The 15000-nt window shown below is 42.1% G+C and overlaps 2 protein-coding genes across 3 annotated transcripts in view; both read right to left on the reverse strand.

Annotated features, from left to right (window-relative positions):
* The window catches only part of wdtc1 (WD and tetratricopeptide repeats 1), a 10624-nt gene extending 2310 nt beyond the window's left edge, over positions 1–8314 (reverse strand). Inside the window, exons 1-13 of one of the 2 annotated variants that reach the window (XM_053674876.1) lie at positions 8064–8314; positions 7312–7426; positions 7060–7143; positions 6912–6958; positions 6568–6679; positions 6128–6315; positions 5772–5954; positions 5558–5646; positions 4368–4483; positions 4128–4203; positions 3711–3804; positions 3360–3527; positions 2900–3135 (exon numbers count right to left, since the gene is read on the reverse strand). In XM_053674876.1, the coding sequence (XP_053530851.1) occupies positions 2900–3135; positions 3360–3527; positions 3711–3804; positions 4128–4203; positions 4368–4483; positions 5558–5646; positions 5772–5954; positions 6128–6315; positions 6568–6679; positions 6912–6958; positions 7060–7143; positions 7312–7359 (1441 nt within the window). In that variant the 5' untranslated portion in view covers positions 7360–7426; positions 8064–8314. The remainder of the gene's footprint in view (positions 1–2899; positions 3136–3359; positions 3528–3710; positions 3805–4127; positions 4204–4367; positions 4484–5557; positions 5647–5771; positions 5955–6127; positions 6316–6567; positions 6680–6911; positions 6959–7059; positions 7144–7311; positions 7427–8063) is intronic. The other variant, XM_053674877.1, reaches the window with a different exon arrangement.
* A 1511-nt stretch (positions 8315–9825) lies between these two features.
* The window catches only part of cndp1 (carnosine dipeptidase 1), an 8312-nt gene continuing 3137 nt past the window's right edge, over positions 9826–15000 (reverse strand). The window contains exons 5-12 of the mRNA XM_017462079.3: positions 13827–13915; positions 13516–13713; positions 12289–12373; positions 11974–12134; positions 11541–11705; positions 11269–11410; positions 10487–10634; positions 9826–10140 (exon numbers count right to left, since the gene is read on the reverse strand). Coding sequence (XP_017317568.1) covers positions 10068–10140; positions 10487–10634; positions 11269–11410; positions 11541–11705; positions 11974–12134; positions 12289–12373; positions 13516–13713; positions 13827–13915 — 1061 coding nt within the window. The 3' untranslated portion in view covers positions 9826–10067. The remainder of the gene's footprint in view (positions 10141–10486; positions 10635–11268; positions 11411–11540; positions 11706–11973; positions 12135–12288; positions 12374–13515; positions 13714–13826; positions 13916–15000) is intronic.

Genomic DNA, 15000 nt, shown 5'->3' on the forward strand with positions numbered 1-15000 from the left:
TGGAGGGAGGAGGAAATATACAAAATAAAATAACGACTGTTTTCCTGATAAACAGGTAAGTGTGACGCATACACGTGTTTCAGGTGGAGGAGCGGCGAGAACACTAATTTGTTATTTAATCATTTAAGCCACTTCTACATCTACTACCAAACGATCTTTAATTCCATATCAATAACAACAATGTACTGAAATACCTTTATAACCGTTCCACTGGAATAACAATAATAGTGTAAAATACCCCTTAAATTATAAATCCTCATCTATGTTCCTTCTGTATGTATAGTATAGTGTGTACATTGTATAGTGTGTATAGTATAGCGTATATAGTATGTATAATGTGTATAGTGTGTACATCGTATAGTATGTACAGCGTATAGTGTGTACATCGTATAGTGTGTATAGTATAGTGTGTACATCGTATAGTGTGTATAGTATAGCGTGTATAGTATAGCGTGTATAGTATGTATAGTGTGTATAGTGTGTACATCGTATAGTATGTACAGCGTGTAGTGTGTACATCGTATAGTGTGTATAGTATAGTGTGTACATCGTATAGTGTGTATAGTATAGCGTGTATAGTATAGCGTGTATAGTATAGCGTGTATAGTATGTATAGTGTGTATAGTGTGTACATCGTATAGTATGTACAGCGTATAGTGTGTACATCGTATAGCGTGTATAGTATAGCGTGTATAGTGTGTACAGAGTATAGCGTGTACAGAGTATAGCGTGTATAGATTAGCGTGTATAGTATAGCGTGTATAGTATAGTGTGTATAGTATAGTGTGTACAGAGTATAGCGTGTATAGTATAGCGTGTATAGTATAGTGTGTACAGAGGATAGTGTGTATAGTATAGCGTGTATAGTATAGTGTGTATAGTATAGCGTGTACAGAGTATAGCGTGTATAGTATAGTGTGTACAGAGTATAGCGTGTATAGTATAGTGTGTACAGAGTATAGCGTGTATAGATTAGCGTGTATAGTATAGCGTGTATAGTATAGTGTGTACAGAGTATAGTGTGTATAGTATAGTGTGTAGAGTATAGCGTGTATAGATTAGCGTGTATAGTATAGCGTGTATAGTATAGCGTGTACAGTATAGCGTGTACAGTATAGCGTGTACAGAGTATAGCGTGTATAGTATAGTGTGTACAGAGTATAGCGTGTATAGATTAGCGTGTATAGTATAGCGTGTATAGTATAGTGTGTACAGAGTATAGTGTGTAGAGTATAGCGTGTATAGATTAGCGTGTATAGTATAGCGTGTATAGTATAGTGTGTACAGAGTATAGTGTGTATAGATTAGCGTGTATAGTATAGCGTGTATAGTATAGTGTGTACAGAGTATAGTGTGTAGAGTATAGCGTGTATAGATTAGCGTGTATAGTATAGCGTGTATAGTATAGCGTGTACAGTATAGCGTGTACAGAGTATAGCGTGTATAGTATAGTGTGTACAGAGTATAGCGTGTATAGATTAGCGTGTATAGTATAGTGTGTAGAGTATAGCGTGTACAGAGTATAGCGTGTATAGTATAGCGTGTATAGTATAGCGTGTATAGTATAGTGTGTAGAGTATAGCGTGTATAGTATAGTGTGTATAGTATAGTGTGTACAGAGTATAGCGTGTATAGATTAGCGTGTATAGTATAGTGTGTACAGAGTATAGCGTGTACAGAGTATAGCGTGTATAGTATAGTGTGTACAGAGTATAGCGTGTATAGATTAGCGTGTATAGTATAGCGTGTATAGTATAGCGTGTACAGAGTATAGCGTGTATAGTATAGCGTGTATAGTATAGTGTGTACAGAGTATAGCGTGTACAGAGTATAGCGTGTATAGTATAGTGTGTACAGAGTATAGCGTGTATAGTATAGCGTGTATAGTATAGTGTGTACAGAGTATAGCGTGTACAGAGTATAGCGTGTATAGTATAGTGTGTACAGAGTATAGCGTGTACAGAGTATAGCGTGTATAGTATAGTGTGTACAGAGTATAGCGTGTATAGTATAGTGTGTACAGAGTATAGCGTGTACAGAGTATAGCGTGTATAGTATAGCGTGTATAGTATAGTGTGTACAGAGTATAGCGTGTATAGTATAGCGTGTATAGTATAGCGTGTATAGTATAGCGTGTACAGAGTATAGCGTGTATAGTATAGTGTGTACAGAGTATAGCGTGTATAGTATAGCGTGTATAGTATAGTGTGTAGAGTATAGCGTGTACAGAGTATAGCGTGTATAGTATAGCGTGTATAGTATAGTGTGTAGAGTATAGCGTGTACAGAGTATAGCGTGTATAGTATAGTGTGTATAGTATAGTGTGTACAGAGTATAGCGTGTATAGATTAGCGTGTATAGTATAGCGTGTACAGTATAGCGTGTACAGTATAGCGTGTACAGAGTATAGCGTGTATAGTATAGCGTGTATAGTATAGTGTGTACAGTACAGCGTGTACAGTACAGCGTGTATAGTATAGTGTGTACAGAGTATAGCGTGTATAGTATAGCGTGTACAGTATAGCGTGCACAGTATAGCGTGCACAGTGTATCGGGTGAGTAGATAGCATGATTCTGAATGGCTAATCCTGTTTTTCATCACAGCAGCTGCTCTCCAATAAAATGTGAAAGTTTTATTATAATCAGTATAATAACTATTAATACCTTTTAATAGCTTCTGTTAGCCCTTCTTTTTCCTAGAACCATCCCACTGTATATGTATATAAACACACACACTCACACACACACTTCGATTTCTTCTCACAGACCCTCTGCTGAGACTCTGAGATATCCAGAGCACTGGTCATGTCACTCCTCTGTGGAGTGGAAGTGTGGATTTATTTCCCTACACTCCCTCTGGCAGTTAAACGTTGGTGTTTTGTGCCTTGCAGCGTCTCACCGGAGTCGTTTTTGGAGAAAAGAGCGGCTTTGATGTCCTTGTCGAGGGCGCTGCAGGCGCTGCTGTGAGCCTGTTCTGGAAATTTCCCTTTGAAGTCGTCCAGACACTCGAGAGCCTCGGCTACGTATTTCAGCTCGAACAGACAGCGTGCCAGACGGAAGTGAGCCTTCAGGTGAGCCGGGTTTAGAGACAGAGCCTTCAGACAGTCGCGCAGAGCGTCGTAATGATCCCCGTCCCTAACAGCAGCACAGTTCAGCACCAATCTCACACACACAGCTTTTAGACGTACCATTTTATCTACAGGGCAGAAATTCTCAAAACACATCACAGCTCAATGATGAAGGATAGAAATGGTAGAGCAAGCATCACACTCAACTCTCTCATTATGATGAGAGTTATGATGGTATTTCCTTTACAGTGATTTTTGTCCGTGAAAATTAAGGGATTTTTTAAGCCATACCATTTGCGCTTCATGTAGGCGGCGGCTCGGTTCCCGTACAGCATGGCGTTGCTCTGTCCCGCTGTGTGAATCCCCAGACTGTACAGCTGGATGGCCTGAGTCCACTGCTGACGCGCAAACGCATCGTTAGCCTGCTGCTTAATGTGCTCCAGGTGTGGGGGCAGCTCACTGACACACACACACACACACACAGAAAAAGAGAGAGAAAGAAAAAGAGAGAGAAAGATGTGGATGCCTTTCCCCATGTCTCAGATCAAATTGAAGAAGTCACAGTCCTATGAACACGCAGGTATCTCACTTCATCGCACCTCTGTAGCCATGAACTCCTCACAACGGTGACATCACACTTACCTGCAGGGTTTTTTATTATTAGTGAGTTTGAGACAGCTGGCAGGAAGATGGAGTCCGTTAGACACCCCGTTTGTGGTTTTCCCGTTCTGTACCTCTGCAGGAACATCCACAACCAGTTAACAGATTAAACCCAAAATAATCAACAACATCAGCGCACCTAAAATACAATACATACATTTACGTTAATAATTAATTCGTTAAAATATGTTCCAGTCACGGCTCACTAAATTCCACATGCTCAGGGAAATAATCAGTGTGTGTCATGCAGCGCCAGTCACATGTTCAAACCCTGCACTTCAGCACCCCTAGTGGCTGGTGGAGTAACAATATGGAGTCTACAGCGCGCACACACACACACACACACACACACACACAGAGTAAAGAGAAATACAGAAACAATAAACACAATAATGTCACCTGATGAGGAATGGCACTTCTTGGGCAGCAGGAAGGTGTACGGTCTCTGTTTAAACGTCAGATCAAACAGATACACCTTTACAGAACACACACACACACACACACACACACAGACCTGTGATTATCGAAGTGATTTAACTAGGTGGGAAGAGAAGTTAGTGGTAAGGTCACATGATCAAGTTTATGATTGGCTGATCCAGTGTAACTTAAGCTCCGCCCTCGGTCATAACACCTCCTCACCTGCTCTCCACCCATATTCACCAGCAGCTCCGTCCCGTCAGGACTGAAGGTCACGTAGGTGGCCACCAACACACGCAACCTGTTATTATAATCTGGCAGTTTCACTGGGAGGTGACCTACAGAGAGAGAGAGAAGGGGGGAGAGAGGGGGAGAGAGACAGAGACAGAGAGAGAGAGAGAGGGAGAGAGAGAGAGACACAGAGAGAGAGAGAGAGAGAGGGAGAGAGGGGGAGAGAGAGAGAGAGAGAGAGAGAGGGAGAGAGGGGGAGAGGGGGAGAGACAGAGAGAGAGACAGAGAGGGGGAGAGAGAGAGAGAGAGAGAGGTGAATATTTTCCTATAACAGCAGGTCCCTAAATGTTTTATTCCTCTTAAACCAACAGCAGCTTATGGAGTACATTTTTTTTATTTATTAAAGAATGACACATCGTACTTTTATCCATTTATAATTACATTTTATGGAATGTTCAGTGAAACGAGTTACTTCCTGTTCTCACTTACGTTATAGCAGCTATAAACACTCGCTCCCTCACCATCCCCCTCTCTATTCACTCTCTTTATTCATTCTCTCTCTATTCACTCTCTTTATTCATTCTCTCTCTATTCACTCTCTTTATTCATTCTCTCTCTATTCACTCTCTTTATTCATTCTCTCCCTCTCTCTCTCTTTATTCATTCTCTCTCTATTCACTCTCTTTATTCATTCTCTCCCTCTCTCTCTCTTTATTCATTCTCTCCCTCTCTCTCTCTCTATTCATTCTCTCCCTCTCTCTCTCCAGGTTAATAAGATAAAATCCTGCAGTGTGTGTATTAGTGAGAAACAGTAGAGGAGTGTAAACTCTGATGAAGATGGGGGGAAACGTAAAGTTACAGCTTCACCTCTGACTGTTACACAGCGCTGACACTGGAGACTCCTTCCATAAATAACTCGTCTCCTTACAGGAAACGTCACCGTATCATTACACATCTTTTAATCTGTTTATTATCAGTGGAGCGTGCGCTGTACACGTCCCTGTGAACGAGCCGTTACTATAGAAACCATAACATATTAGAACGAGAGCATTAATATAAACCTGCGCTACTGTCAGAGCCGCTGTTCTAGAGAACTAATCACCACCTCCTGACCAATCAGAACGCAGACCTCAGCAGAGCCGTGGTGTAAATCGGATTAAATGAAACAGTTTGGTTCTTACCTGCGACATAGTACTGTCCCGCTCCATCAGGGATGGGCTTCTGTTTATCACAGAACGTGTGAACTCCTGCACTCTGACTCAGAGACTTCCTGTGGGACGACACACACACACACACACACACATTTAACTCAAGAGGGTACGGCTTTCCTGGTCACTATATTGACCAGTTGGTGTGTGTGAGTGTGTGTGAGTGAGTGTGTGAGTGAGAGCTGACCTGTGGTTGTGGATCATGCGGATGTCGTAGAGGCGTACGAACGGGCCGTTAGCTCCCACAGCGAGGTAGTTATTATCCCGCGGGTTCACAGCCAGACATTTGGCCTCCACCAGCTGACCGCAGTATTCCGTCAGATCTATTAACACGTCCGAGCATTTACTGCTCTCTCTCAGATCATACTGCCTGTGTGTGTGCGTGTGTGTGAGTCAGAGAGAGAGAGAGAGAGAGAGAGAGAGAGAGATGGTGTTAAATATTACCTCCATCACTAGTCCATCACATCTCACCTGTACGACTCACACACACACACACACACACACACACACACACACACACACACACACACAGGTATTGTGTACCTGATGACCCCATCCTCGGCTGCGCTCCAGAAGGTGTTTGGCCACATGGGGGCGGTGGCGATGCGCTTCACTCGGTTAGTGTGATCGGAGAACATGTGGATCGTCTCCTTCACAGATATGTCGTGAACGTGAACCTTCGTATCTGCAGCTCCGGTCACCAGGATCCGATCTCCGGAGTGCGGCAGGAACTACACACCACACGTTTACATACACCCTTTAATTTAACTAATGCCACAGCCATATTACTGCGTCTCCTCCATCACACTACAGCAGCCAATCAGAGAGCAGAGCATGGTGGGGCACCACGCCCCTTATTTATAACACTCTCAAACACTACAGTCCTGTAGTAATGCACCTCTATAAACACATTTTTACATTAACACACATAAATCAGAGAATAAATTAATAAAGTGTGTGACGTGACGTTGACGTGAGTTTACCTTGACGGAGAAGATGTTAGCAGCGTGACCCGTGTGCATGCTCATCAACCTCCTGTGTCTGAGAGGATCCCACACCATCACGTGCTGATCATCAGAACCTGACGCCAACACACTGAACACACACATATTGACAGACTCGTACATGCCTCTGTAGCTGTCAGTCTCAGTAAAGGGGGTGTGGCCTCTGTAGCTGTCAGTCTCAGTAAAGGAGGTGTGGCCTCTGTACCTGTCAGTCTCAGTAAAGGAGGCGTGGCCTCTGTACCTGTCAGTCTCAGTAAAGGAGGCATGGCCTCTGTACCAGCAAATCTCTGTGTAGGAGGCGTGGCCTCTGTATTATTACTTACTCTCCTTTCTCGTTCCATTCCAGACAATTCACACACCCTGTGTGACCCTGAAACCACACACAGAGAAACACACTGAGTGTGGGACAAACAAACACACACACACACACACACACACACACACACACAGACATTGTGTGATGATGCTCACCTGTAGCTCCGCCTCCAGGCCGAGCCGTTTTATAAACGGGTCAGTCACATGGTAGTGTCTCTGAAAACTCAGAGCCCTGTTCTCCTGCACACACACACACACACATATATATATATAAATATAAATAAATATAAACGTAGTACACTACAGAGGGGATATTTCACAACCTACAGAGTGCACTTATACAGTGAGCCCTGAGCGAGCGAGCGTGTGTGTGTGTGTGTGTGTGTGTGTGTGTGTGTGTGTTCTGACCTGGATTCGTCTGTTCAGTAAGTCTGCAGCGATGTTCCTCTGACTCATGGCTTCACAGCGTAACACTGATCATGGTCTCACACCAGAGAATGCAGGGGTCAGAGGTCATCAGGAGCTTGAACACACGAAGTGTAACAGAATAAAGACAGGAAGTAACCGCAAAATGACAGGAAGTGATGCGAACACAAACACACTCAATACCATGGTTTATATTGTTATACTATAACATTAGTATAATTGGATTATTTTTGTAAAAATGAATCTGTTCTGTGATGATTAGAGGGAAAAGTCTACACCTGATCATGTTATGCTCTTTTCACGAGGATAAAATGTAAAGATTAAGTGTTTATATCTGAGAAACACACTGTATATTCACATGAATAAGTTCCAAACTTTCTCCACAGCATTAGCTTTCTCGCGCTCAGCTGTGTGAGATCGCTTATTAACACTCCAAACGCTGACATTTCAGCATTATATACATTTCCTGTAGTTAAATTAAGAAGTGAAGAGTTTAACACTCATGTCATTAAAGTCACAGCCTCAGTCTCTGCAGTTAGCAAACAAATAGCTTAGCATAGATTCATGTTTGCTAACTCAGTAACTAGCATCTTCGCTGCTTTACCCGAACCCTGTGACTCTAACCGACTTTAAACAGACACGTCGTCTATTTTCATTCAAAATACTCGTCAACACTTATTGACTAGGCAGTGTTAACACAGTTAGCTGCGTAGTTAGCGTTAGCGTTAGCGTACCTGTTAATGCTTCGCTTGAGTTGCGTATGTTGTTAGCCTGTGAGCCGATATGCTAACAGTTAGACTTCACTTTAAGTAGCGGACGTGTTAAATATTTATTCTATTTAAATCGCTTGGATATTTATCCTCACACGGAGTTCAGATCAGCTGACGAGACAGTTTTAAACGAACAAGCTAAGCTAATCAGAAAGCTAAACAGATAATGTCCTGGTTTCATTTTGACACGGGTTGCCAGATCACCTCACATAACAAATCCCCGGTTGTAACGGAAACCCCTCCCTATTACACACCTAGTGCACTAGTTAGTGCGCAGGGGATGTTGTTGATGTCCTATAGAGTGGAATTATATATAAAGTAAAGGATTAAACCTGAAATAACTTGGTGCTGAGTGTGTGATGCAGTACAGAGGGGTGTAGGAGCCAGTACTGAGTACTGAGAGTGAGTTTTTTGACCAGTGACCGTGTAGGACACGACCACTGTGGTCTGGTTTATAAATAACATCAGTAATAATAACAGCTGGTAAAAATCTCCACCTGGGTTTAGAACCTACAGATCAGGAGTTATACGTCAAACAGCTCTCTGTTGGTGGCTAGTGCTTGTATCTTTCTCATTTGTAAGTCGCTTTGGATAAAAGTGTCTGCTAAGTGCATAAATGTAAATGTAAATGTAATGTAGTGCACTAGATAAAGTGTACAAACCCTCACTTCAGTCCCTTTGAAGTGCACATATAGAGTGTGTACTGTACAGTTGAACTGACCTACAGTATAGTGCACTGCATAGGGTGTAGCAGAGATGGATTTGAACCCCATCTAATGCACTTATAATAGGAGGAGTGAGGGTATAAAGTCCTTAAAGCCTTTAGGATTAGGGCTTGTGTCCCAAACAACTCTATATAGATTATATAGTTCACTACATAGGAAGCAGAATCATTATCATTTCTTTAGATAGAAAACAGGCAACTAAGTCACAAAAGACTTTTTAGATGCACTTAATAGTACATCTAAATAACTTCCTATAGGACTATAGTGACCTAGCTGGGGTGCGAAATGTATTAGCTTATATAATATGAAGTGCACTGTTAGTTTAAAAATAAATAAAGGAATCCATCCAACCATCGTCTATACCGGTTATCCTTTTCAGGGTCACAAGGAACCTGGAGTCTATCCCAGGGAGCATGGGGTACAAGGCGGGGTACACCCGGGACAGTGTGCCAGTCCATCACAGGGCACAATCACACACTCACACACACATTCATACACTACGGACACTTTGGACACGCCAATCAGCCTACAATGCATGTCTTTGGACTGAGGGAGGAAATCGGAGTACCCGGAGAAAACCCCCGCAGCATGGGGAGACCATGCAAACTCCGCACACACACACAGGGCCACGGTGGTGCGAATCGAACCCCCGACCCTGGAAGTGTGAGGTGAACGTGCTAACCACTAACCACATATGCATGTGGAGAAAAACATTTAAGTTCTTTGTAAGTTTGTATTTGTCTGAGGTAAATCATGTGTCATGTGATACACACAGTCTTACAGATGTTGCATTTGACTCCAAATGGGAATTCTTATATGAGACGAAGATTTGTAGTGAAAGATCCAACCTGGCAACCTTCAGCCTTCAAATCACACATCTGTTCCGAAGACTACACAATAAAAGTCTCCTGTTTTTAATTCATTCGTCATTTTTCTGAAACTGTGTGATTTTACAAATATATTTTAAAAATATAATATTTACAAAAACTCTCGAGGATGTGTTTTTCTTCTCTGTAAACTAATAATGTACTTTATTTCAGCTCTGAATATTGTCATGACATAAACATTTTGATGCACAAGGAGAGAGAGAGACACAGAGAGAGAGACACAGAGAGAGACACAGAGAGAGAGACAGAGAGAGAGAGACAGAGAGAGAGAGAGCAATGAAACACAGCCAGTCATATCAGCAGTAAAACTGTGTGATCGATTGAAGAACTAATCACAGGAAAGCGTGTAGACATGATCAGTTCTCCTTAATGAGAGAGACCTCCTGCAGGTAGGTGATGAACAGCTTCGTTCCCTCGATGTAGTTATACCTGTAAAACACAATCAGGTCTCTGTATGATAATCATCTGAGGAATCATTCTGAACGTTCAGGAGTTAATCATAAACATGTAGAAACACCACCTTCTCTCATTTACGCCTCTTTACAAAGAGTTTCTGTTCTGTGTGTACTGACTACTGACTTTCTGTTCTGTGTGTACTGACTACTGACTTTCTGTTCTGTGTGTACTGACTACTGACTTTCTGTTCTGTGTGTACTGACTACTGACTTTCTGTTCTGTGTGTACTGACTACTGACTTTCTGTTCTGTGTGTACTGACTACTGACTTTCTGTTCTGTGTGTACTGACTACTGACTTTCTGTTCTGTGTGTACTGACCTGCTGATTTTCTCGTTCTGAGAGTGCAGGCCATCGTCGAAGCCTCCGATGGGCAGCATGATGATGTATTTCTCTGTCACGTCCTGGAAAGTGCGAGCGATGGGAATTGTCCCTCCCTCTCGGATCATCTCCGGTTCCACATGAAACACTGCAGCAGGACATTACGTATTTGTGATCAGTACTAGTGATGAGTCACTGCTGCCTCTGAGAACACTTCACTGTCACAACAAGAATGAATTAGACATGATGACGTGGTGATGTAATGACGTGATGATGTAATGACGTGAAGACGTTATGACGTTATGACGTGATGATGTAATGACGTGATGATGTGATGACGTGAAGACGTTATGACGTTATGACGTGATGATGTAATGACGTGATGATGTGATGACGTGAAGACGTTATGGCGTTATGACGTGATGATGTAATGACGTGATGATGTGATGACGTGAAGACGTTATGGCGTTATGACGTGATGATGTAATGACGTGATGATGTGATGACGTGAAGACGTTATGGCGTTATGACGTGATGATGTAATGACGTGATGATGTGATGACGTGAAGACGTTATGGCGTTATGACGTGATGATGTAATGACGTGATGATGTGATGACGTGAAGACGTTATGGCGTTATGACGTGATGATGTAATGACGTGATGATGTGATGACGTGAAGACGTTATGACGTGATGACGTGATGATGTAATGACGTGATGATGTGATGACGTGAAGACGTTATGGCGTTATGACGTGATGATGTAATGACATGACGCTGACCTCTCTTCACTGCTCTCTTCCCGGCCTCGTACAGCGCGTGTTTGGGGTCGGCTATCCACGGCTTTGCTCCGATAATCATGTTGACCTTGAGCTTATTGGGACTCTTCCTCCGCTCAAACACGGCGTGCAGGTGATCCGTTACCTGGGACAGACAGACACAGTGTAGGTGTGGAAATGAGTTCACTCAGCACTGCTTTACTTCAGCCAATCATCTCCGATGTACCAGCTCTACAGAAGTGTGTCATGTGATGTTCTTCATTTCTGCTGTGTACCTGTTTCTCCACCACTGCAGGCTCCATGTTGGGAACCTGGCGGATGGAGAACTTGGCCGTGACTTTAGCGGGGATGACGGTTTTGGTTCCGGGGCTGGAGAATGCGCCCTCGATGCCGTGGATGGACACGGTGGGGAAACGCCACAGATGAGCCAGAAGGTCGACCTGCATGATGATGAGATTACACACTGTGATTTCACCACATCACACCAGCAGCAGATTAACGTGACTTCCTCACTGATTTACACAATCACATCCTGATGTTTTAAAGGTTTGTGTCTTTCTCATGAGCAAAATTACACTGTTTTTCTATTTTATGTGCATATGTAAAATAGTGGGTGGAGTCAGTGCAAATGCAATACAAACAGGCTAATTTATCAGTGTGATTAACCTTCAGGAGCAGAGACGGTTAAATGCCTCGTTAAATTCTGACCTTATTGTCGTACATGAGTCGATCTACACCGATGGTGCTCTTGTAAGTCTCCAAGTTGAAGCCGACCTGCTCGTATAGCTTCCTCTCCTCCTCTGTGAAGTTTGTGACTGCGTCTGCAACACCGGGGATCAGGATCTGACCGCTCGCACTGATCAGCGTGTCTGAGACAGAAACGTCACCATTACACTAAATCTGTGTGTGTGTGTGTGTGTTTTCTCACATCATTGATGCTGATTATTCATGTAGCAGAGGATGAGCTGATGAACAGAACAATAATAAAAGCAGGTCTGGTTTTTAGTAAAAAGCAGGAAGCACCTAGAATTCCGATCAGGTCGGTCATGGGTTCGATCACGGCTCCTCCGTCCACTCCGGAGTGTAAATCCTGCTTCGGCCCCTCCACCTGAAAAACACACAACACAACACACAACTTTTACACACTAAACCAGGTCACTTTCAGTCAGACCGTCTGATGCAAAAAGAAGCCTTAAAGAATCCCAAAATTTCATCACAGGATCTGCAGTAAGTCTTGCAACTCTTGGGGTTAAAGTTCATGCTTCTACAGTCAGAAAGCGATTGCACAGATTTGACCTGCGTGGGAGGCGCCTCAGGAAAAAGCCGGGCCTTTTGGAATAATGTGCTCTGGACAGACGAATCAAAGATAGAGTTGTTTGGTCACAGTAACAGCAGACATGTTTGGCGCAGACCAAAGACAGTTTTTCAGGAGAAACACCTCATACCGACTGTGAAGCACGGTGGAGGAAATGTTATGGCTTGGGATTACTTCGCTGCCTCAGGGACTGCACAGCTTGCATTCACTGATTCAACTATGAATTCTGCATCACATCAAAGCGTGCTTGAAGATAATGTGAGGCCGTCTGTCCAAAAGGTGAAGATGAACTGAAAGTGAATCTTTCAACAGGATAATGATCCTGAACACACGAGCAAATCCACCAAGGAACGGCTCAAAAAGAAGAAATGGAGGGTTATGGAATGGCCTAGTTATGGAAAGCCTGGATTTGAATCCCACTGAAATGTTGTGGGGGATCTGAAACAGGCAGAACATGCAAGAAAACCCTCAAACATCTTACAACTGAAAGAATATTTCACAGAAGAGTGGTCAAAAATTCCAGTAAACCTGGTGGACAAGTATGCAAAACACCTACAAGACGTTATTTCTGCTAAAGGGGGCAATACTAGCTTCTCAGGCCAAGGGTGTACTTACTTTTTCCCCCAGAAGAATATCACATTTATTGATATTTCTGTTGAATAAATGATTGAAAAAGCAAATTTCCTTGTGGTTTTGTTCAAGTATATCAACATCATTAATAGGAGCTGTTTCAAAGACGATCAAATGTCTCCTCGTGCAAATATGTCAAAAAAGCCAACAATTTCCATGGGGTGTACTTACTTTTTCACATGATTGTATTTAATTATCTTGATTTTTTTTTGGATATACAATAACGACAGGAACGGAAAGGGAGGCCTATCTGACTTGTGTTTTTGATTACAGCAGATGAAGGTAAGCAGTGAATTTGTCGACACCTGAGCGGAGAAGTAGCAGTTCCCCCGCGTGCCGTAGGTGAGAGCAGGACGAGTGCTCTTCCAGATGCAGTCGGAAATAATGATATAATCCACATCAGAGAAAAACTTGTCTTTCTGAGCCTCCACTAGAGCGTCCAGCCCGTTAGAACCCGTCTCCTCCATCCCCTCAATCAGGAACTTCACATTCACCGGCAGCTCCTGGACACGACGACAACAACCACAACAACAACAACAACAACAACAACAACAATAATAACGATAATAAAACAGAAGGTGTGTGTGTGTGTGTGTGTGTGTGCACAAATGCTCACAATGTCCAGAGCTTTATACGCCTCCACTGCATGAATCCAGGCCAGAACTGGACCTTTATTATCCGATGCTCCTCTGCCGTACAGGTTTCCTGCAGGGGAAACATTCAACTTTAATAACATGTCTGTAACACACACACATTCAACATTAATAACATGTCTGTAACACACACACACATTCAACATTAATAACATGTCTATAACACACACACACATTCAACATTAATAACATGTCTGTAACACACACACATTCAACATTAATAACATGTCTGTAACACACACACACATTCAGCATTAATAACATGTCTGTAACACACACACATTCAACATTAATAACATGTCTATAACACACACACATTCAACATTAATAACATGTCTATAACACACACACATTCAACATTAATAACATGTCTATAACACACACATTCAACATTAATAACATGTCTATAACACACACATTCAACATTAATAACATGTCTATAACACACACACATTCAACATTAATAACATGTCTGTAACACACACACATTCAACATTAATAACATGTCTGTAACACACACACACATTCAACATTAATAACATGTCTATAACACACACATTCAACATTAATAACATGTCTGTAACACACACATTCAACATTAATAACATGTCTGTAACACACACATTCAACATTAATAACATGTCTATAACACACACACATTCAACATTAATAACATGTCTATAACACACACACATTCAACATTAATAACATGTCTATAACACACACATTCAACATTAATAACATGTCTGTAACACACACATTCAACATTAATAACATGTCTGTAACACACACATTCAACATTAATAACATGTCTGTAACACACACACATTCAACATTAATAACATGTCTGTAACACACACATTCAACATTAATAACATGTCTGTAACACACACATTCAACATTAATAACATGTCTGTAACACACACACATTCAACATTAATAACATGTCTGTAACACACACACACATTCAACATTAATAACATGTCTATAACACACACACATTCAACATTAATAACATGTCTATAACACACACACATTCAACATTAATAACATGTCTATAACACACATTCAACATTAATAACATGTCTATAACACACAGCTCAGGCAGGGTTCAGGAATTAACACAATTAACTGTGA

Source organism: Ictalurus punctatus, chromosome 23 (genome assembly GCF_001660625.3).
Source record: "Ictalurus punctatus breed USDA103 chromosome 23, Coco_2.0, whole genome shotgun sequence".
Classification (NCBI taxonomy): domain Eukaryota; kingdom Metazoa; phylum Chordata; class Actinopteri; order Siluriformes; family Ictaluridae; genus Ictalurus; species Ictalurus punctatus.